The sequence below is a fragment of the Mobula birostris genome, chromosome 13, assembly GCF_030028105.1.
Source record: "Mobula birostris isolate sMobBir1 chromosome 13, sMobBir1.hap1, whole genome shotgun sequence".
NCBI classification, from domain to species: Eukaryota; Metazoa; Chordata; class Chondrichthyes; order Myliobatiformes; family Myliobatidae; genus Mobula; species Mobula birostris.
The window spans coordinates 91,383,853-91,407,907 of record NC_092382.1 but is presented as its reverse complement, the minus strand read 5'-3'; the positions used below and the strand labels follow the sequence as shown (position 1 = coordinate 91,407,907).

Below are 24,055 nucleotides of genomic sequence, written 5' to 3'. Positions count from 1 at the left end.
GAGGTGACACTTCACCTGTGAGACGGCTGGGGTGATATACTGCATCTGGTGCTCCCGATGTGGCCTTCTATATATTAGCGAGACCTGACGCAGACTGGGAGACCATTTTGCTGAACACCTATGCTCTGTCTGCCAGAGAAAGCAGGATCTCCCAGTGGCCACACATTTTAATTCCACATCCCATTCCCATTCTGACATGTCTATCCACGGCCTCCTCTACTGTAAAGATGAAGCCACACTCAGGCTGGAGGAACAACACCTTATATTCCGTCTGGGTAGCCTCCAACCTGATGGCATGAACATTGACTTCTCTAACTTCTGCTAATGCCCCACCTCCCCCTCGTACCCCATCCGTTATTTATATTTATACACACATTCTTTCTCTCACTCTCCTTTTTCTCCCTCTGTCCCTCTGACTATACCCCTTACTCATCCTCTGGGATCCCCCCCCTTTTCCTTCTCCCTGGGCCTCCTGTCCCATGATCATCTCATATCAAGTGGCCTATGCAACAACCTAAAGGAACAGTGGGGGAAGAAACGGGAAAGTACTGTAGAAATAGACCAAAGTACAAAAGTTAATCACCTGTCCAGCTCTTGGATCCATCCCTCCCCCTCCTGTCTTCTATCATTTTGGATCTCCTCCTCCCTCTCCCACTTTCAAATCTCTTACTAACTCTTCCTTCAGTTAGTCCCGACAAAGGTTCTCGGCCTGAAACGTCGACTGTACCCCTTCCTATAGATGTTGCCTGGCCTGCTGCGTTCACCAGCAACTTTGATGTGTAGTACTGTTCTGTTGGGACCGCCTCTTTTTACATGATATGTCAAAGATGTGGATGACGGTATTCAAAGCTATGTGGCCAAGTTTGCAGACAATACGAAGATAGGTGCAGGGGCAAGCAGGTCCGAGGCTACAGAAAGATCGAAAGCGATTAGGAGAATGGAGAAAGAAGCGGCGGTGAAATACATTGCAGTGATGAGTATGGTCCTGCACCTTGGGAGGAGAAATAAAAGTGCCGACTGTTTTCTAAATGAGGAGAAAATTCAAAAATCTGAGGTGCAAAAGGACTTGGGCGGCCCCCGTGCTGGATCCCTTAAAGGTTCATTTGCAGGTTTAGTCAGTGGTGATAAAGGCAAATGCAATGTTAACGTTCATTTCTAGAGGACATTCCCTCTACGTCCCTTAATGACCCTCATGTGATTGCTATACCTCAAAACCGCTCACAGAGTTTACAAACCAGAAAACTACCCACCATGGATCAGAACTGAAGAAACCTCTCGGATGAGTGGCGAAATGTCAACACAGCCGGTCCAGTTGCCTTGATTTACTACTGCTTCATATGAGACATTCCACCATTTCCTGTGTGTGTGTGGGGGGGGGGGGTCTGTGTTTTGTTCATATTCGACAATCATTGAACTGGCTTCTCCGCCGTCAAGAGGAGAGTTTGACGCTGGTCGGGAGAACATCGATGTGCGGGATTCCATAATCAGTAATTCTCATTGTCCACACTCTCCACATGGCCTGGTGGCAGAAACAGTAACTCCTCCATTCTATTGAAATTGGAGTTTGTTTCTTTGTGTCACTTGTACCGAGGTACAGTGAAGAACTTGGCTTGCATAGGTTCCATAAAAAATAAATTCATTATGCAGTTCGTTCGTTAGTAAAGCGGAATAAAATATAACAGCAACAGAGAGACTGCCGTGCAAGGTCATAATGCGGTAAATTGAGAGATCAGGGATCCATTCTCCTCACTCGGGAACTATTCACTCGTAAACCGGCGGCACAGAAGCTGCCCTTGAGCCTCCTGGTACGTGCTTTCAGAGCTTTGCCCGAAATGAGAGGGAAGAAAAGAGAATTCCGCCGTGTGTGGGTGTCCCTGACGCTGCTGGCTGCTTAACTTTTGTACTTTAGTCTATTTCTACTGTACTTTCCCGTTCCGTCCCCCACTGTACCTTTAGGTTGTTGCGTAGGCCGCTTGATGTCCACACTGCGAAGTTTGTACTAGACGCAGATCAGTTTTGCTCCTGCATGGACAGCCGGCTGCTGAGGGCTGACCCACCCACGGTAGCGTGTTTGACCAAAGGTGCATGGCAACGTGAGAACAATGAACTCTTCATAAAACTGCGGGTAGTTGCTTTGTTTATTTTGCATATTTTCCTCAACATAGAACAAAGGCAGAGTCACGGAGCCCTGTTGTCATTCGCCCAAAAAGCCAACGCGGAAACGGCCGCTGCGCCGTCAGCGAGTCTGAAGCTGAACAAAACTGCGGGTGGGCTCTTACCCTCCATCAAAGCGAGAGTGATTTCTTCCAGATACTCAGGTAAAGATATAGACTTCATTGACGCTAAATCAAGGAAAGAGGTGTTATGCTGTCCTCTTAACTCATACAGACTTTCTCCTCTCGCGCTCTCTGCCTCTTTCTCTCTCTCTCTCTCTCTCTCTCTCTCTCTCTCTGAGATTCAATTGACTTATCAGCGAGACAGATATATAGAGAGAAAGTGAGTAGACGATTGGAGGTGGGAGAGGAAGGTGGGGGATGGGGAGGAGGAGGAGGAGGAGGAGGAGGAGGAAGCGAGGTCACGTGACACACAAATAGTCGTCACCAGGAACAATACAAGTCTGTATCTGGGCGTAAAGTCATTCGGAAGATGTTTGGATGTCTGCCCAGCAGGTGGTGCTATTGTTAAGACGGAGAGAGAGAGCTTGTGTGAGTATGTGTTTGCGTGTGAGAGAGTATTTTTGTGTGTGAGTGGATGTGAAGGAGAGAGAGGGAGAGAGCGAGTGGGTACAGTGAGGTCACGTGTCTCTCCTGCGAAGTTTATGACACATGTTTATGAAGTTTATGACACTTCCATCGGATTGTCATTCCTAGCGACTCCCTATCTCTTGACGACCGAAGACTTGCATTTATTTTTCCCCTACACTATTATATATATGCAGAGGAGCGGTGAGAAGCTTCTTTACAGCAGCATCACAGGAAGACGGCATCAGATAATCAACTTACACAGCAGAAAAATAAATTAAAAACAACTCTCGGGCATTTTTCCAGGAAAATGCATTAGAGCTAAAGTCCACTGTGTGAAAAGCGGTCAATGTGTTCACAGTCTTTTGAGACTAAAGTAGTGATTATGATTTTTCCGGTTGGCTTAAGAACTGCAAGATTGAAGGGACCCAGCTATTCTGGGATCTTCACGTCGGGTGGTTGCTCTGCTTCCTGGAGGCAGTGGTGGGTAGTGAGGTTCCTGCTATACGGGGCAGAATCCACTACATTTTACAGTCTGTTATTTTCCTGCGCTTTCGAACTGCCGTGCCAAACCATGACGCATCAGTTAGCAGACTTTTTAACAGTACATTTGTTTTGGGAAAAGGGTCTGGTGCTCTCCCAGCGTATATGACGAATGAACTCTTCCTGCCGGGTACAAATATTAGTTTTAACCGACATTTCGATGACGAACTCTGCCATCTTCATCGGGTATGAGACATGGCCATGTCTAGTCCGGTGGTATTTATACCCCCGTTGTCCATCCCTCCCTGAGTGTTTGGTCCTCATCTGTTTCCCGCCGTTTACAATCGAATTCCAGTTCTTACTGAGAGCGAGAGCTTAGTCTTTCTTAATATTCTTTTCCTCTAGTTTTATTTCAGTGGCTTTCTTCACCAGATGGTCCCAAAACTATTGTGCTTTTGGGACTTCCTGATGATGGTATGCATTGAAATAAAACAAGAGGAAAATAATTTTTGACAAAGCCAAAGGTCTCACTGTAAGACCAGGAATTCAAATGTAAACAAGGTGGGACCACGCAAACCTAATTGGATGAGGATTAACAAGAGAGAATCTGCAGATAACACACATCAAAGTTGCTGGTGAATGCAGCAGGCCAGGCAGCATCTATAGGAAGAGGTACAGTCGACGTTTCCAGCTGAGACCCTTCGTCAGGACTAACTGAAAGAAGAGCTCGTAAAAGAATTGAAAGTGGGAGGGGGAAATGATAGGAGAAGACCGGAGGGGGAGGGATGGAGCCAAGAGCTGGACAGTTGATTGGCAAAAGGGATATGAGAGGATCATGGGACGGGAGGCCTACGGAGAAAGAAAGGGGAGGGGGAAAGCCCAGAGGATGGGCAATAACGGATGGGGTATGAGGGGGAGGTGGGGCAGTAACGGAAGTTCGAGAAGTCAATGTTCATGCCACCAGGTTGGAGTCTACCCAGACGGAATATAAGGTGTTGTTCCTCCAACCTGAGTGTGGCTTCATCTTTACTGTAGAGAAGGCCGTGGATAGACATATCAGAATGGGAATGGGACGTGGAATTAAAATGTGTGGCCACTGGGAGATCCTGCTTTCTCTGGGAGATAGAACATAGGTGTTCAGCGAAACGGTCTCCCAGTTTGCGTCGGGAGATCTGCATCAGCAATCTGTAGACGCTGGAAATCCAAGCAACACACACAAAATGCTGCATGAACTCAGCAGGCCAGGCAGCATCTGTGGAAAAACGTGCAGTCGATGTTTCTGGCCGAAACCCTTCAGCAGTCCTGGTGAGTTCCTCCAGCATTTTGTATGTGTTGGATGAGGACTGACCGATCAGAGGGGATGGACGACAGGAGTAGAAATAGCACCGGACTAGACATGCCCATGTATCATCCCCGATGAAGATAGCAGAACTTGTCATCAAAACATCAGTTAAAATTAATATTTGTTCCCGGCTGGAAGCCCGAGAATAGTTTATTCAACATTGGTGTTTTTTTTTATTCTTTAGTGTTCGATCATAAGCTGAGCCTCATCGAACTCCTAAGAAAGTAGTAATACTGATGAGCTTTCATTAAGATTGATTGGACAGTGTACTGGGAAATTGTCAATTGGATCATTCCTGACAGCTATGGAGGTGGTGTGAACAGCTTTTCTGAGTACTATACATACAAGTCACTTCATTTATGGTACACCCAGATACCATAAGTTAAAGCTATAACAGAGAGCAGAATAAAGTGTTGTATTGAAACAGGAGGTTCACTGCTGGCTGTCAATAAGGTACAAGATCATATTGAGTTAGATTGTAACATCATCAGCCCACCTTACAGTTCTCGGAAGAGTTCAATCGATTTATATAACTGCACGCTAGAAGTTGTCCTTGAGCCTGGTGGTACGTGCTTTCAGACTTTTGTATCCTCTGTATGATCGGAGAGGTGAGAAGAGTGAATGCTTTGCGTGTGCTGGATGAGGACTAACCAACCTGAGGGGGCAGATGACGGGAGTATAATTAACACCGGACTAGACATGCCCAGGCATCATCCCTGATGAAGGTGGCAGGGATGGTAGGTACTTAATGGCATCTGCAGATTTTTCCTTGTTAGCCCTCATCCAATTAGGTTTCCACAATTGAATTCCAGTTCTTACTTAGAGTGATAATGAATTTAGAGTTTATTGAAGCAGTGAGAAGCACAGACCGAGTCTGTCAGGGGTCACAGATAGAGCAATTCCAAAAGCAAGTCATGATGCAGCCAAGCACCAATGGAAACCGCTGTGGGTCCATGAGGACATGTAAAATTTCTGTATCCTACTGGTGAAGTAGAGGCTTGGGGTGGTGATGGGGGAGGGGGCATTCTTTGCCAGGTGAGGATTTTGCTGTTGTCTATTCCCATTCAACCTCAACCACGATGTAAGCAGGGGCATGTGCGCACCCCCTTCCTGAAGTCATTGACCAGCGCTTTTCTTTTGCTGACAGATGGAAGGAGTGTTGTCATGACACACATCACTGGACCGAGCCTCCTTGCTGTGCTGCCATTGTCCATTGCTTGAAATATGGCTGACTACAGTGGTATAATTGGCAAACGTAGACAGAACTGGCCACGGAGTCGTGGGTAGAGTAGGTTCTGATGATACAGCCTTGCTGTGCACCAATGCTGAGGTTGTGCCAAAGCATCCAGAGTGACTGTAGTCCATTGGACAGGAAGTTCAATCTCAGGCTGAAAATCCCAGGTTGGAAGTAAATTCCAAATAAAGGGTTAACATATCTGGTTTGTTAACACCTTGCACATTCCTTTATTTGGCAATATGCCTGGTGCTGGCCTGAGTGAGGAGCACAGCACCTTAAACAAGATGAAGACAGTGAAGGTCATGAATTGCAGAGCGGATCCTGTGGGTTGTTAACTTTCTGACAATTAAAGCGTGTGTCTGGTACCAACATGTAAAACATATTATGCTTTTGTACTTTAATGACTTATTGGATCTGAGGATTTAATGAGCCTTCCACATACCATAAATAAAGATTCACTAATCGGCCAGGGTACTCACCATGCTTGCAATAATTGACCACAGTTTGAAGGATGCCTCACAGCCTATCTCTGTGTGTTCTGCGCAGAAAAGAGACTGTCTTGGACACTTTCGTTGGAATTGATAAGACTTGCAGGGTTGACTTTTCACAAGCAATAGAGAATCTGCAGATGCTAGAAATCCAAGCAACACTGGAGATCTCCCATTGGCTACCCATTTTGATTCCACTTCTCATACCAATTCCGACATGTCAATCCATCACCTCCTCTACTGTCGAGGTGAGGCCACAGCCAGTTTGGAGGAGCAACACCTTATATTCTGTTTGGGTAGTCTCCAACCTAATGGCATGAACATCAATTTATTTAACTTCCGGTAATGCCCCCCAATTCACCATTCCCCATCCCATTATCCTTCTCTCAGCTTATCTCCTTGCCTGCCCATTGCCTTCTGTCCTCTCCTATTAGATTCCCCCTTCTCCAGCCCTGTATCTCTTTCACCAATCAACTTCCCAGCTCTTTACTTCACCTCTCCCTCCCCTTCTCAGTTTCACCTATCATCTTGTGTTTCTCTCTCCCCTCCCCCCACCTTTAAAATCTACTTCTCATCATCCTTTCTCCAGCCCTGCTGAAGGGTCTTGACTTGAAACATTACCTGTACTCCTTTCCATCGATGCTGCATGGCCTGCTGAGTTCCTCTAGCATTTTGTGTGTGGTGTCAGAATTGACTTTTGTTAACTTTGACTGATGTCACTGACTTTCTGTCTACGTGTATGAAAAAGGTTGTGACTATTGAACGTTGGAAGAATTGATGATCGCACTGTTAGCTAGTCATTCTTCCCTTATTCATGAATAAAGGTCACTTCAACGTCCATGTCCAATTTATTAGTGACTAACTTCAGTATATGGATTTCAGCAAGGCATTTGATAAGGTACCTCATGCAAGGCATTTGATAAGGTACCCCATGCAAGGCTTATTGAGAAAGTAAGGAGGCATGGGATCCAAGGGGACATTGCTTTGTGGATCCAGAACTGGCTTGCCCACAGAAGGCAAAGAGTGGTTGTAGACAGGTCATATTCTGCATGGAGGTCGGCAACTAGTGGAGTGCCTCAGGATCTGTTCTGGGATCCTTACTCTTCATGATTTTTATAAATGACCTGGATGAGGAAGTGGAGGGATGGGTTAGTAAGTTTGCTGATGACACAAAGGTTGGAGATGTTGCGTGTTGTGGAGGGCTGTCAGAAGTTACAGTGGAACATTGATAGGATGCAAAACTGGGCTGAGAAGTGTCAGATGGAGTTCCACCTGGATAAGTGTGAAGTGATTCATTTTCGTAGGTCAAATATGATGGCAGAATATAGTATTAATGGTAAGACTCCTGGCAGTGTGAAGGATCAGAGGGATCTTGGGGTCCAAATCCACTGGACACTCAAAGCAGCTGCGCAGGTTGACTCTGTGGTTAAGAAGGCGTATGGTGTATTGGCCTTCATCAATCATGGAAATGAATTTAGGAGCTGAGAGGTATGTTGCAGCTATATAGGACCCTGGTCAGACCCCACTTGGAGTACTGTGCTCAATCCTGGTCGCCTCACTACAGGAAGGATGTGGAAACCATAGAAAGGGTGCAGAGGAGATTTACAAGGATGTTGCCTGGATTGGGGAGCATGCCTTATGAGAATAGGTTGAGTGAACTCAGCCTTTTCTCCTTGGAGCGATGGAGGATGAGAGGTGACCTGAAGGAGGTGTGTAAGATGATGAGAGGCATTGATCGTGTGGATAGTCAGAGACTTTTTTCCAGGGTTGAAATGGTTGCCACAAGAGGACACAGGTTTACGGTGCTGGGGAGTAGGTACAGAGGAGATGTTAGGAGTAAGTTTTTTATTCAGAGAGTGGTGAGTGCATGGAATGGGCTGCCAGCAATGGTGGTGGAGGCGGATATGATACGGTCTTTTAAGAGATTTTAGGATAGGTACATAGAACTTAGTAAAATAGAGGGCTATAGGTAAGCCTAGTAATTTCTAAGGTCAGGACATGTTCAGCACAACTCTGTGGGCCGAAGGGCCAGTATTGTGCTGTAGGTTTTGAAACTGGAGTCATAGTCAATAAACAATAACTTAGGTGTGTTAACTCTCCGCATTCTGTAGAGATGAGGGCACAGACCATCATAGGCCTGTTTCAGTGGCAAAAGAGTTGCTGTGGTTTGAGTTACCTGGAACTTTGGAGTTGATGCAACACATAGCCAATCTCTCAAAGTACTTCATGAGGGTAGATGTCAGAGCCACCAGGCGGTAGTCTTTAACTCAGTTTCTTTGCTTTTTTTTCAAAGGAACAAGGATACTTGTGGTCTTCTGAAAGCAAGAGGGAACCTCATTTAGCAAATATGTTGGCACCCAGAAAAGAGACAAAGCACAACAGAGAAACAAAGCAGCATGAGTGTGAGACAGAGAGAGCGGGTGCAGGGAAGGACAGGGAGAGAGATAGACAGTGAAAGAGAAAGACAGAGAGCCACACGTGCAGAAAGAGAGATAGACAAAGAAACTGTGACACAGAGAGGGGGTGTGAGGGAAAAAGACAGTGAGCCAGAAAGAGATAGGCAAAATAGGAGAGAGAAAGAAAGACAAAGACATAGTGTGAGAGGGAAAGACAGACGGAAGACAGAGAGAGGAACACAAAGAAGGAGACAGAAAAAGAGACCGCAGGCCATAAGACCATAAGGCATTGGTGCAGAATTAGGCCATTTGGCCCATCAAGTCTGCTCCACTATTCAACCATGTCTGACCTTTTTTTTCCACTACATCACCTCCACTCGCCAGACTTCTCCCCATAACCCTTGATGCCATGGACGATCAAGAACCTATCAAGTTCTGCCTTAAATCCACCCAATGACCTGGCCTCCACAAGCTCACCACCCTCTGGCTAAAGATAATTCTCTGCATCTCTCTTTTAAATGAATGCCCCTCTATCTTGAGGCTAGGGCCTTTTGTCCTAGACTCCCCCACCAATGGAAACATCCTTTCCGCATCTACTACTCTAGGCCTTTCAACATTCGAAAGGTTTCAATGAGATTCCTCGCACCCCGCCCCCCCCCCACAATCCTTCTAAATTCCAGCAAGCACAATCCCAGAGCCATCAAACTTTCCTCATATGATAACCCTTTCTTTCCTTGAATTGTCCTTGTGAACCTCCTCTGGACCCTCTCCAATGCCAGCAAATCTTTTCTCAGATGAGGAACCCAAAACCGTTCACAATACTCAAGGTGAGGCCTCACCAGTGCCTTATAAAGCCTCAGCATCACATCCCTGCTCTTGTATTCCAGACCTCTTGAAATGAATAATAACATTGCACTTGCCTCCCTCACCACTGACTCAACCTGCAAGGTAACCTTTAGGGTGTTCTGGACAAGGACTCCCAAGTCCCCTTGCATCTCAGATTTTTGGATTTTCTCCCCATTGAGGAAGAGAGAGAGACAGAGAAAGAGTGGCAGAGAAAGAAAGAGTGATAATGTGGGAGAGAGAACAAGAGAGGGAGGAGGCAAGGTCATTGCAGACTGTTCACTCCAGTTGCTGTATCTGACTTGTTCCTCTCTGAAGGTAACTTGGTCTTTTTTCCTTGCAGAATATCACCTGATGAAAGGAGGATTCTGCTGCTGATCTTGCTTTCTCTAAATCAGTTTGCATTTACTTCTGCATAGAGGAGCTATTGTTGGGTGTTTATTCAGTGCTTTGAAGTGTGAGGACTGATATGAAAGATAAAAAGAAAAGTATTCTCAGTGAGAATGTTGCATGGGGAAATGCATCATATGTAAGAAAAGAAGATAAAATGCTTGGCCAGGCATGCAGCAATAAAGGGAGGAAGGTGACAGCATGTCAATACATGTTTGACTGAGAACTCCAGAGTTTTATGCTTTGGTGAAAAGAAATTGGTTTAAAAGATTGAGGCCATGTGCATGTAATATTCTAGGAAAATAATTCTTTCCAATTTGAAGCTCCAAACATAAATTTGTATGGTCCAATCTGATTTATGAAAGAACTGAGGAGACTATTTGGGCAGCATAAGTAACACAGCTGTTCTTTAAATTTACTGAGCTTTTTTGCAGCCCTTATTTAATTGGCAGACAGAATTTGGGAAAGTGGTAAAGGTGCCTTACTCTGACTGGGAGATCTGTGACCAGTGGTGTTTGGGCCTCTTGTAGATAAATGATCCTTACTAATAAGTAGGTGGCTGACTAGTAATTTTGCAAATATGAACATTGGCACAGTTATGCATAGAGAGGAAGGTTAGCAAAAGATACATCAGGATATAGTAAGTTAGAAAAATCAGGAAATAAACGACAGATGGGTTTGTCTGGCATTTCCCCAATCTGGACAAGTGGTGTGCTGCACTTTGGGAGGTCAAATGTAAGAGGAAAGTATATAGTAAACGTTAGGACCTTAGGAGCATTGATCTACAGAACTATCTTTGGGTGCAAAACAAACCCTCCCTGAAAGTGGCAACATGGACAGAAGGCATAGCGCGTACTTGCCTTTTCTGCACTAAGCATAAAAGTCAGGAAGTCCTTTGCAGCTGTATAAAACTTTGATTAGGCCACATTCAGGAGTATTGTGTGCAGATTTGGGTGCCAGAATGCTGAAGCGTTCACCGGAATGTTACTTTGGTTAGGGAATGTTAACTATAAAGTTGGGCAAACTTAGAATGTTTTATCTGAGGCATCAGGAACTGTGAGATGACCTGATAGACGTACATAAAATTAGGTAGATAGTCTGTCTTTCTCAGGGTGGAAATGTCAGCTATTAAAAAGCATAGCTCTAATGTGGGAAAGTTTTAAATAAAATTTACGAGGCAAGTTTGTTTTTTTAATACAGTGGTGGGTGCTTAAAACATGCTGCCAAGGAGCTGAAGGAAACAGATATGATAGCGAAGTTTAAGAGGGACTTAAACTTAAACTGATGCCTGAACAAGCAGGGAATGAGTTGAGAGTTACAGGGCAAAAGTTTAGGGGTAACATGAGGGGGAACTTCTTTACTCAGAGAGTGGTAGCTGTGTGGAACGAGCTTCCAGCAGAAGTGGTTGAGGCAGGTTTGATGTTGTTGTTTAAAGTTAAATTGGACAGATCGTTTGAGGGTTATGGGCTGAGTGCAGGTCAGTGGGACTAGGTGAGAGTAAGACTTCGGCACGGACTAGAAGGGCCGAGATGGCCTATTTCCATGCTGTAATTGTTATATGGTTATAAAGCACAGATGTAGATGGAATGACTACATTCTCACAGTCTGGAATTACAGGCAGTGCTGGATGTCTGGAGGATGTAACTGAACTAAGAAGGAGGCAGTCTGAGAACACAGAAATAAATAGCAAATTGACTGGGAACAACTGGCAGTGGGCGTAGAGGAGAGAGATGCACTCGAGGAGAGTTTAGAGTTAATTTGGGGAGGAAGAGGGAGGCCAGTCAATATTGAGATGGAAGATTGGGTCCAGGGATGACAACAACAGGAGGGAAATTGTGACAGGTTCAGCATCGGGGTGGTGCAGTGCTATGCCACTAGGGGACAGGCTTGAGTCAAGATGCACGCTAGTGACTGGGAGCCCTCATGCAGGATTCCCTGGAGGTTCAGTTTGCACAATGAGTCAGAGGTGAGGAAGGCAAGTGCAATGTTAGCATTCATTCCAGGAGGACGAGGATACAAAGGCAAGGATGTAATGCTGAGGCCTCCTAGGACACTCGTGAGGCATCACTTGGAGTAGTGCCAGGCCCCTCATCTGAAAAAGAATATGCTGACATTGGAGAGGTTCAATGAAAATGATTCAGGGGTCATACTGTGTGAGGAGAATTTGATGGCTCTCGGCCTGTACTCACTGGAACGTAAGTGAAAGTTGGGATGGGATCTCATCAACACCTGTCAAATATTGAAAGGCCAAATTAGAGTGGATGTTGGGAAGATATGTCCTATGGTGGGAGAGTTCAGGACCAGAGGGGCATAGCCTCAGAAAGGAGGAACTTCTATTCAGCACAGAGGCAAGGAGGAACCTCTTCAGCCAGAAGGTGGTGAGTCAGTGGAATTTATTGCCACAGTCGGATGTGGAGATCAGGTCACTGTGTGTACTTAAACCTGAGGTTGATGATTTCCTGATTAGTCAGGAAATGAAAAGTTACAGGGAGAAGGCAGGAGAGGGAAATGGATCAGACATGATGAAATGGCGGAGCAGACTGGATGGGCTTAGTGAGTCATTTCCGCTATTTCTTACAGTATTATTTGCAGTTTCATATGGTGAGGGGGAGCGGGAGAGGCAGTGAGAGGCACAGGAGTAAGTTTTTGTATTCCCCTTCTCCAGTAAATCTATATTTTAGTGGCTGTAAAAACTGGGAAATAACCGCATCCACCCCAAGAGGCTGGAGGGTGTATCCTCAGATCAGAAACTATGTAATCCCAATAGTGCTGCCCTATCTCAGCGATATAAGTTAGAGCACAGGCCCATGACGTAATACTGACCTGCATAAATTGATTGATGATCAATTTAAACCTTGGGACTCCCAGAAGGTTATTTCACAGGTTGAGTCTGTGGGAAAGAAGGCAAATGCAGTGTTGGCATTTATTTCAAGGAGAGTAGAATATAAAAGCAAGGAGATAACGCTGGAGCTTTATAAGACACAAGTCAGGCCGCACTTGGAATCTCATCACCACTTTTGGGTCCCATATCTCAGAAAGGATGTACTTATTGTCATTGGAGAGAGACCAGTGGAGGTTCACAAGGATGATTCCGGGAATGAAGGGGTTAACATATGAGGAGCGTTTTGGCAGCTTTGGGCCTCTACTCACTGGAATTCAGAAGAATGTGGGGGGATCTCATTGAAACTTACCGAATGCTCAGAAGACCAAAAACGGATGGATGTGGAGAGGACATTTCCTCCGGTGAGGGTAATCGGAACTGGAGGGCCCAGCCTCAGTCTGCAGGTGGAGACCAAGGCCGTGGGTATTGTGACGAGAATACACATAAATTAAGATGTTTGCTGGCCTGGGCTAGCACCAGTGGCATCAGCAGTTGGTCTGCCACCTGTCCTCAGGGGAGGGAGAGATAAGGAACACAATGAAGAAGCATTTGGAGATGTTAATGAAGGAGCCATCAGTCTGGGTATTGTCAAGATCGGCTCCCCCTTTGAACCTTGAACTGTTTGAAGTGATGGACAGGCGATTTGGAGATGTGTAATGAAGGGACGGGAGAGAGAGCTGTCTAGAGCGGCTCCCCCTTTGAACCCTGAACTGTCTGAAGTGATGGACAGGTGATACCCCAGCAGGGGGATAAAAAGGGACAGGTTCGCTAAGGCAGGACACACACAACACCACGAGGTAACGAGACCCTGGAAGCGGTGCCCCCCCACAAGTCGGCGGGAGTCATTTTGGAAGGTTGTCTGCATGCACTGGCTGGCAGTCTTATGAAAAGGAGGGTTGAATGTGTAAGTCCCTCCCTGCCAGAGCACAGCCTCTCCACCAGCAACCCTTATGTCGTGCCTCCTCTCTGGTGAGGCACAGAAACAGAACTCTCGGACTCAGGCTGAGCTACAGAGGACGGGGGGGAGGTCTGGCCCCTGCACACATACCACACATGTCCACTGGTGTGTGGACACCCGCTGGTGCTCGTGAAACAGATCCCCAGCTCCGGTTAATAGCCTCACCACTGTCTTGTGGGCAGTGACGAAGGCTACAAGGAGTAAATCCAGACGGAAAATCCGCAGTGGAACCCCTAAATCGACCAGGCATCATTGAACATCCTCCCAGCAGCTCCTGCAGCCGAGCTGGTGCCAAACGTATTGCTTCATAAGCTTTCCTTTGGACGACACCGGTGAGGCCGAGAGGAGGATCTTGACGACTGGGCATCTCAGGATCTCCATACCTTCCGCCCAGGCTGGCGATGATGATAATCACCCATCGTCCTTCGAGACAGACGGACGACAACCACCACCATCACCAAGGCACAGTGGAAAACCCTGCGTTGTGTATTTGTTCATACAGATCAAATCAACATGCAAAGCACTGAGATAGAAATAAATAAAATCATAACAAATCAGAATAAGTGTGACAGCAGCAGAGAAAGTGCAGTGCAGGCAGACAATAAGGTACATTGTCAAAACGATGGTGAAAACAGGAGTCCATCTTGTCGTACTGGAGAACTTTTACAACAGCAGGCAGGAAGCTGCTCTTGAGCCTTACGGGATGTGCTTTCAGCCTTTCATATCTGTTTGCCAATGGGAGAGGCCAGGATGTCATTTACCGAGGCAGCAAAGAGTATGGACAGAATCCACATAGGCGAGGCTGGTTTCCGTGAGGGGGAGAGCGGCTGTGGGTAAGAGGGAAGTACGATGAGGGTCTGAAACAAATGAATAGAGCTTTGAGTTGGGTCGATATTGGATGTAGGAGGGATGGAAGATAGGTGGAGCATTGGATGACGAGGCAGTGGGGAAAGTGGCGGAGGAGGTGTCAGAGAGATGCAGGATGGGGTGTATGACTGAAGCGTATGAGTGATTTGGGGTGGAGTGATATGCGATATGGTGCGTAGATGCTGTTGGACTGGGTGCGGGAGTGGAGAGGGTTGAGGTGTCATTGGGTGCTTGGGTGGTGTGGGATGGGCAAATGAGAGCTGTGTGATAGAGTGGGAGGATGATGTGAGATAGAGGGGTGTCCATTTAAAACAGAGGTGCGGAAAAACCTCTTCAGACAGAGGGTGGTGAACTTGTGGAATTTGTTACCACAGACAGCTGTGGAGGGCAGGTGGATGGCTGTATTTGAGGCAGAGATTGAGAGTTTCTTGAATGGACATGACATCAAAGGTTACCAAGGAGACAGCCAGGGAGTGGGGTGAGGAGCGGAAAAAAATCAGCACAAGAGCCTTCTCCCCAGCACAGCTTGCAGCAAACCAGAAAAACCAGGCTCCAGTGGGATGTTCTAAGCCCTCTGACTGGATCTCCAGTATGATATCATGACCTCACAGTCTACCTCATCATGACCTTTCACCTCTCGCTTACCTGCACTGTACTTTCCCTGCAGCTGTTGAGTGATATTCTGCATTCGATTGCTGCTTATTTTCCCCTTGTTCTACTTCAATGCGCGAAGCCATGATCGGATCTCTGTGAAAGGAATGTGAGACAAGCTATTTCATGGTATCTCTGACAAAAGCATGCTGGCTGAAATTCCATATTGCATGTGCAGACTGGCTATGATCCAGAAGCCCGAGCACTTTGAATCCCGGTCCGATACCTATACTGCTGCAGTGGGACCCAAGCAACACTGCCAAGGGCAGGCCCTGAGAGAAAGAGACTAGACACACACCAGTCAGCATCCACTATTCCCTGAGAGAAACGACACTGACGTTCTTTGGTTAAGAACGCATACGGTGCATTGGCCTTCATTAATTGTGAGATTGAGTTTAAGAGCTGAGAGGTAATGTTGCAGCTATATAGGATCCTGGTCAGACCCCACTTGGAGTACTGTACTCAGTTCTGGTCGCCTCACTATAGGAAGAACGTGGAAACCATAGAAAGGGTGCAGAAGAGATTTACAAGGATGTTGCCTGGATTGGGGAGCATGCCTTATGAGAACAGGTTGAGTGAACTCGGCCTTTTCTCCTTGGAGCGACGGAGGATGAGAGGTGACCTGATAGGGGTGTATAAGATAATGAGAGGCATTGATCATGTGGATAGTCAGAGGCTTTTCCCCAGGGCTGAGATGTCTAGCACGAGAGGGCATAGTTTTAAGGAGCTTGAAAGTAGGTACAGAGGAGATGTCAGGGGTAAGTTTTTCTATGCAGAGAGTGGTGAGTGCGTGGAATAGGCTGCTGGCTGTGGTGGTGGAGGTGGAAATGACAGGGTCTTTTAAGAGACTCCTGGATAGCTACATGGAGCTTGGAAGAATAGAGGGCTATGGGTAAGCCTAGGTAGTTCTAAGGTAGGGACATGTTCAGCACAGCTTTGTGGGCCAAAGGGCCTGTATTGTGCTGTAGGTTTTCTATGTTTCTGTGAGCATATATGCCCCTGACAGAGAGGGACTGAGGGACGGCGGTCAGTGTACAGCTCTCCCGCGGAGGGAGAGGAATGGAGATACATTGATTAATGTATCAGAGCAGGGGATAACAACCTGGAGTCCATGGACCTTTCGCCTAACGGTAGGGGTCTGTGGCTGAGAAAAGGGTTGGGAAGCCCTGCCCGGGGGAAAGGAGCTCAGAGAATCCAATCAGTGTGCAGATATGCCCGGGAGAGAGTGTACGGATTATCCCACTGAAGGAGAGCGATGAAGAGACACTGGACAGGAGGCTGCTATCTCTCTGAGAGGACGGAACTGAGAGACACCAGTCAGTGTACACGTATCCCCCCTGAGAAGGGACAGCTGATAGCCATCACTCAGTGTGCTGATATCAGACAGTGGGAGCAGGGTGGAGCAACATAGGACAGGGGATAGATGTCCCACTGAGAGAGAGAGGGATAGAGGAATTCCCCTCAGGGAAAGGGGACTGCCAGTGACCAGTGAGAGTGTTAATAGCCCCTCAGCGAGAAGGACTGAGAGATACCAGTCAATGTACAGATGTCCCCATGAGAGGCACTCATCAATATACAAATACATGTACATGCCACTGCCAGACAGCGATGGTCAGCATCCCGATATGTCCCCGAGGAGCAGGCACTGAGGAAAACTGGTCAATGTGAAGATGTCCCTGAGGAAAAGGGACTGACCTACGTAGAGATATGCCTCTGAGAGGGAGAGAGAGGGTCTGAGAGACAGCAGTCAGTGGACACCCCTCCACAGCAGGACTTAGAAATAGCAGTATCCGTCCTGTTCTTCCTTGGGTGCATCACTCAACGGGGGCAGGAGTTTGCCTGTGTGCTCTAACCTGGGCTGATAGAGGCTTCAGCTTTGCCATCTTTGGGGCAAATGTCCTTCCTCTCCCGAGGATGAGGTCTCCGGAGCTTCAATTGGTTTCTGCGGCTCTGGGTTCTTCAGGGGACGTCCAACCCTCCTCCTCCTGCAGCTGGGCTGGGACTGTCCAGGGCGGGGTGAGACACGGCGGTCAGCTAGAGGTGTTCCACCCGCCCTGCCCCGAGAGTGAGGGGTACGAAGAGACATGAGCTTCTGTACAGGTATATCCCACTGAGGGGGAAGAATCCCAAGACCCAGACAGCATACAGATGGTCCCAGTGAGAAAGCAAGAGCAACAGCCAGAATCAGTGAGAAGTTGTCTGCCTGTGGGAGAGGGATGAGGGGACAGTGGCCGGGGTACAAATATCCCTATGGGAGAGAGGGAGCCTTGGAGGCACCAATGCACAGATATCTCCCTGAAACACTATTCAATGCACAGATATCCCACTGAGAGAGAGGGACTGTGAGGCAGATATCTTCCATCACAGCTGTCCATGTACATGTAGTCCTCTGAGAGGAAGGTGCAGGACATGCTAGTCAGTGTGCAGATAACACCCCGAGAGAGAGAGAGAAATACAAAATACCTTGAGCAGATATCCCTGAGAGAAGGCGGCCAAGACTCTGATTGTCTTACACAAATCTCCGTGAGACAGAGAGTGAAGACTGTGGGACCCCTGTCACTGTATCAGTTCAGAAAGTGAGTACTGAGGGACCCCTGTCATTGTGTCAGTCCTGAGACGGACGGTCTGTGAGTCACAAGGGATTCTGCACTTTCCAGGAAATCCAGAGCAACAGACCTAAAAGTTTGCATGAGCCCAGCAGGTCAGGTTGTGAGTGTTCAATGTACAGATAAACCTGAGACAGAAGGATGCATCGACTCTGGTCAAGGTACAGGTAACCCGCTGAGGGAGAGGGACAGAGAGGCACTGTTCGTTGTGCAAGCTTCCCGCTGAGAGAGGGATTGAGGGACACTCCTCTGTGTGCTTTTCCTCCTCTGAGGTCAGCATCAGCTGCAGTAAAATCTGCAGATGCTGGAAATCCAAGGCCAGCCACCCACAATGCTGAAGCCATGCAACAGGCCCGGCAGCATCTGGGGAAAGGAGGGAGCAGTCGACATTTTGGGCCATGACCCATCAGCAGGACTGGGGGAGAAAAAGATGATCAGTCAGGCTAAGGAGGTGGGGGCAGGTTTGGAAGAAGTACAAGACGGTGGTTTATTTGTGAAACAGGGAGAGGGGGAGAGGTGAAGGAACAAGTTGGGAAGTTGATTGGTGAAAGGGGTAAAGGGCTGGAGAAGGGAAAATCAGATAGGAGGGGGTAAATGACCAAAGTACAAAGTACATTTATTATCAGAATAGGTATATTGAATGTCAGATGATAGCTAGTAACATGAGGAAATGAATTGAAGCAGCCACGATGTGGTTTTTAAGGAGGATGCAAAGACTATCATGGACGAAACGAATATGTGATGACGATGTCATGAACAGCGCAAACACAAAAAGAGGTGGCAGATCAACTGATGATCCCACTGGTGATAGCACAGGACAGTTAACATCTTAATCCATGTGCAGTTTCAATTCTTATGGGATCATGAAGTGGCAACGTAACTTCATTGGACATGTAATTAGGAAAGAGGAGTTAAAGTGCATGGTAATTATGGGAAAATTTGAAGGGAAGAAAGCAAAAGGAAGGGAAAGACAAATGATGATGGAGACAGCAGCCAGAGAATTGGAAATAAATACCAATGAATTGATCCACTTGACCCGAAACAGGAGTGTGAGGGCCATGGCAGTCAAAGCTCAAATTGGCCACGGCACCTGATGATGAGATGAGGATGATACTTAATACAGTCTTGAGATTTGTCTCCCAACAGACAGTCACGAAACAAAGACACTCCCCAAAAAACTATACATACAAACACACACACACACACACACACACACACAGGGTGATTGATAAGTTCGTGGCCTAAGGTAGAAGGAGTCAATTTTAGAAAACCTAGCACATTTATTTTTTCCAACATTTCAACACTTAGTCCAGCAGTCGTGGAGCATACGGATCCCTTCTTTGTAGAAGTCGGCGTCTTGGACCTCCAGAGCAGGGGTGATTGATAAGTTTGTGCCCTGAGGTAGAAGGAGATGAGTTGTTAACTTCTAACTTTCTGCATTTTCACAGAAAGAGTTGAACTGCACGTGCATGTAACGAGAGCTGTATCGCCTTCTACCTTAGGCCACGAACTTATCAATCAGCCCTGCTGTGGACCACCTGGAGGTCCAAGACGCTCTCGTTACATGCACGTGCAGTTCAACTCTTTGAGTGATTATGCAGAAAGTTTGAAGTTCATCTCATCTCTTTCTACCTAAGGCCACGAATTTATCAATCACCCCTGCTGTGGACACTTTCTGGAGGTCTAAGATCTGTATGCTCCACGACCACTGGACTACGTGTGTAAATGTAGGACGGGACTAGCTTGAAAAATAAATGTGCTGGGTTTTCTAAAATTGACTCCTTCAACCTTAGGCCACGAACTTATCAATCACCGTGTGTGTGTGTGTGTGTGTGTGTGTGTGTGTGTGTGTGTGTGTGTGTGTGTGTGAAGAAGTTTTGCCAACACCGAGTGTGCAATGAACAAAAGCATGCAGACAGTAATCAGATCACATTTCTGAACCAATACAGAAAGGGAATGGTGAGGAGAACTTTAAGGAGATGATGGGCAGGTGAGGAGATGAGGTGAAAGAGGGAAATAGGAACGGGGATTGGTGAAAGAGAAGGGCGGTGGGGTGAGGGGGGGTAATTACCGGAAGTTCCAGAAAATGCCATCAGGTTGGCGGCTACCCAAAAGGAATATAAAGCGTTGCTCCTCCAACCGGAGTGTGGCCTCATCATGGCAGAAAAGGAGCCCCTGGACTGACATGTTGGAATGGGAATGGGATACGGAATTGAAATAGGCGGCCACCGGGAAATCAGGCATTTTCTGGCGGACTCGGCGATGTGCCCCCTCCCCCACAATCTACGTCGGGTCTCACTGTTAAGCCGGAGGCCGCACCGGGAGCACCGGACACAGTAGATGGCCCCCAGCAGACTCACAGATGAAGTGTCGCTTCACCTGGAAGGACTGTCTGGGGCCCTGGATGGTAGTGAGGCAGGTGCGGCACTTGTTCCGCTTTCAAAGTTCAAAGTACAGTTCATTATCAGAGTACATACATGATATCACGTTCAACCCTGAGATTCTTTTCCTGCGGTCATACTTGGCAAGTCTATAAATCACTGTAAACAGGATCTGCAAACTGTAAACACCAGGAAATGTCAACGATATTCCGACTCAATAAACGGATGAAAAAGGCTGGCTCTGCGATCGGAGTCAAACTGCTCAAAGGACCCTACGGAAAATCCTGGCAATTCTGGACAATGTTTCTCACCCTCTGCACACTACCGTGGCTGAACAGAGGAGCACTTTTAGTGATAGGCTAAGACAACTGCGCTGCTCCAAAGAGCGATACATGAGGTCACTCGTACCCTCGGCCGTTAGATTCTACAATGAGTCAAACTATAGCCGGGAAGTGATGACACCCCCCGCACCCCCCGTTAGACTGTTTGAGGTAACTCTTATTCTTTTTTACTTCTCTACTAATATTTGTATATCTGTGCACTTGTAATGCTACTGTGACCCTGTAATTTACTTTAGCATCAATAAACTGCCCGTCTTCCTGTGTAAATACAGATCCCAGTGTTTACCGCCGCAGATCCTGTTTAAACTAACAGGAGGGGGATGCGCGGGTAGGGAAAGTGGACAAGGGAGCGGAAAGGGAGGGGGTGGTGGTAAGAGTTATGTGTTTATGTAAATATGCGCCTTTGGTCTCAGCACATCCACACTTTAACCTCTAACTTCAGGTTTTTTTGTGTATTCATTTATGCGTTATCATCGTTGAACGTTGTTGGGCTTTTTTTCGCTTGTCGCGCCAACACAGCATTATCAGATTCCTAATGTTTATGGATAGGGCGTAAGGCGTTTAATCTGTAATTCTTGTTGAGTGATCGAGACAGAGAGGCACCCCGGCAATTGGCGCGTCATCATGCACCAGACAACAGGCGTGTGACAACCTGCCCTTCGCCAACCAGCTAAAGTTCTTCTCAAGTTACACCGGAGAATTCTGGAGGCCCGATTCTTTCCTCGCAAGGAAGGTTTGAATCCACTTCCCGTTGCCCGTCGAAGGCGGCTCGGGATACGTCTCAGCGTTCCTTCTCAGCGACCGATCCGGGCATATCTCGGTTTAAGGGGAACACAAAGGAACGAATCGATCAGACTGACTCGGATTCATGGACGGGTGGAAGGTGAGGCCGAGGCCGAGAATACGGAGAGGAGTATCGGGGAGAGGGGAGTGGCGAGGGAGAGCAAGGGGTCGGAGCCACGGGAGGGTAGTGAGGAGGGAGCGCCCCGGGAACTGAAGTGCATGATCTCTCTCATTCTGTAACTCAACCGTCTCGTTCGTCCTTCACCCACTCTGTTTTTCCTTTTTCTTTCACTTTTCATCTCATTCTCTCTTTCTTTCCTCCTGCCGTTTCTCTCGCGCGCTCTCTCTTTCCCCTTCCCGCCCCCTCTCTCCGCTTCCCGCTCTCTCTCTCTCTCCCCTCCTGCCCCCCTTTCCCCTCTCTCCCCTTCCTGCTCTCTCTCCTCTCCTGCCCCCTCTCTCCCCTCCCTCTCCTGCCCCCTCTCTTGTCCTGCTCTCTCTCTCTCTCTTTCATTTCCCATATTCCCTCCCGCCCAAGTTTCTCCCTTCGCCATTTCTCTCAGCCCTCACAAACAAGAGAAAATCTGCAGATGCTGGAAATCTAAGCAACACACACAATGCTGGATAAACTTAGACCAGGAAACATCTTTTTATTTTCTCCAGTCCTGACGAAGGGTCTCGCCCGGAAAACCGACTGTACTCTTTCATAGATGCTGCCTGGGCCGCTGAGCTCTTCCGGCATTTTGTGTGGGTTACCTCCCTCCTACTCTGTCGTTCTGCTCCCTTCCCTCTCTCCCCACTTCCCCTAACTGTCACTCTCCTCTCTCAACTTTCTATCCACCACTCTGTCCACTCACTTCCACCCTCTCCTTCTTCTCACCTCCTCTGCGACCCTTTTGCTTTCTTTCACTTTCTCCAATTTCCCAGTGCCTGTCGCACTATTCTATCCCTCGTCCCTCTCCTCCATTTCCCTCCCTCGTCCCTCTCTGTCTCCCTCCCTCATCCCTCTCCTCCCTTTCTCTCCTGACCGCTGCCCCTGTCTCTCCAACTTCACATCTTCCCACCCCATCACACTCTCTCTATCACTCAGTCCCTCTCTCCTCTACACCAATTTTGATGTTTCTCTCTTGCTCTTCCTCACTTTCTTTTGTGTGCCATCCATCCCCTCTCTCCCTTCTTCCATCTCCCCTTCTTGCAATTTCCCCCTCTCCCTCCTGCAATTACCCCCTCTCCCCATCATTTTCATGTCTCTCCCCTCTTTATCTCTCTCTCTTTCTTTCTCTCATCCTTCATCTTCCTTTTCTTCTGTCCATTTTCCATCTCTCACCCTTCCTGCGCCTCCTCGCTATCTCAACTCTCTTCACCCTCTCCCCACTGTTCTTTGCCTTCCCATTCTCTCCCCCACTCTCTCCATTTCCTTCCATTTCTACCCTCTTTCTTTCCCCACCCCCGACCACTCTACCCTCTCCCTCTGGTTCCCCTCTGCCATTCTCCTCGTCACCTCCCTCTGCTCTCTTTCACTCACCCTGCCCTCTCTGGCCCCACTCCATCCAACTCTCTCTTCCGCTCTCCCCTTCCCTTCAGCCCACCGAGTCTATTCTGCCATTCCATCAAGGCGTATTTACTATCCCTCACAGATCCCTCCTCTTGCTTTCTACCCGTAAGCTTTAGTTATTTATTCCCAATGACTGGGCCACCAGAGCTATCTGTGGTGCCATCTTCTGGCTAAATAAATTCCTCCTCATCTCTGTTCTAAAGGGATGTCCTTCTATTCTGAACCTGTATCCTCCAGTACTAGATCTTTTTCCCACTGACTATAGAAATCATCCTTTCCACATCCATTCTACAAAGGCCTTACGATATTCAATACGTTTCAGTGAGATGCCCTCCTCATTCTCCTAAACTCCAGTGAGTACAGGCCCAGAGCAATCAAATGCTGCCCCTATGTTAAAAGTTCCACTCACAGGATTATTGTGAACATCCTACCTGCCTGTCCTTTTGATTCAATGGGCATCCTTTGATTTAAGCTCCCACCCGGTGATGCCCACAATGTTATACCTGCCAATTTATAAGTGTGCTACAAGGTTATCGACTGTGTGCATTCAAATATAGCACCTTTAGTCCTTTATTCATCACCCTTTTCGATTTTTGCCCCCATGTTTCAACTGACCCTATTTTCCCCTATCATCTACCTATCTTTCTTTGCAATCTCTCTGCAGACTGCATTTATCTGAATAGCGACTGATGCATCCCCAGCCCTACCACCTTGGTTCCCACCGCTCCTGTCAAATTATTTTAAACTCTCCTCAACAACGCTAGCAAGGATATTGGTCCACCTTGAGTTCAGGTGTAACACTCCCTTTTTGTACAGGTCATCCCTTGCCCAGAAGGATATCCCAATGATCCAGAAATGTGAATCTGGAGTTCTGGGGTAGCTAGTTGCAGGCAGCCGTCGATCCCAGGGGATCACGGGTTTGCACCTCTGGTGGACCGTCTCCTTTCAAGTGCCGGCTGTTGCCCGTCCAGCAGGTTCCCCCTCTCCACGTCACTGATGGAGTCCAAGGGAAGGGCAAGCACTGATCCAGCTTGGCACCAGTGTCGTCGCAGAGGTTGACAGAGTGAAGTTGTAAGCAACATCAAACTGCCTCTGGGACCCCGGGCTCCAGATTT

At 47.5% G+C, this 24,055-nt stretch overlaps 1 protein-coding gene and 1 long non-coding RNA gene across 9 annotated transcripts in view; one reads left to right on the top strand and one right to left on the bottom strand.

Annotated features, from left to right (window-relative positions):
• Positions 1–2,052: 2,052 nt before the first annotated feature.
• The window catches only part of LOC140207169 (lysophosphatidic acid receptor 5-like), a 51,964-nt gene continuing 29,961 nt past the window's right edge, over positions 2,053–24,055 (top strand). For 2 of the 8 annotated variants that reach the window (XM_072275516.1, XM_072275520.1), the window contains exon 1: positions 20,762–21,488. In XM_072275516.1, coding sequence (XP_072131617.1) covers positions 21,474–21,488 — 15 coding nt within the window. In that variant the 5' untranslated portion in view covers positions 20,762–21,473. The other 6 variants (XM_072275519.1, XM_072275517.1, XM_072275518.1 and 3 more) reach the window with 6 other exon arrangements.
• Positions 12,762–20,508, bottom strand: LOC140207170 (uncharacterized). The gene is made up of 3 exons (XR_011888522.1): positions 20,361–20,508; positions 15,272–15,373; positions 12,762–12,810 (listed from the first exon to the last, which is right to left on the bottom strand). It is a non-coding gene; the product is annotated as an uncharacterized lncRNA (long non-coding RNA).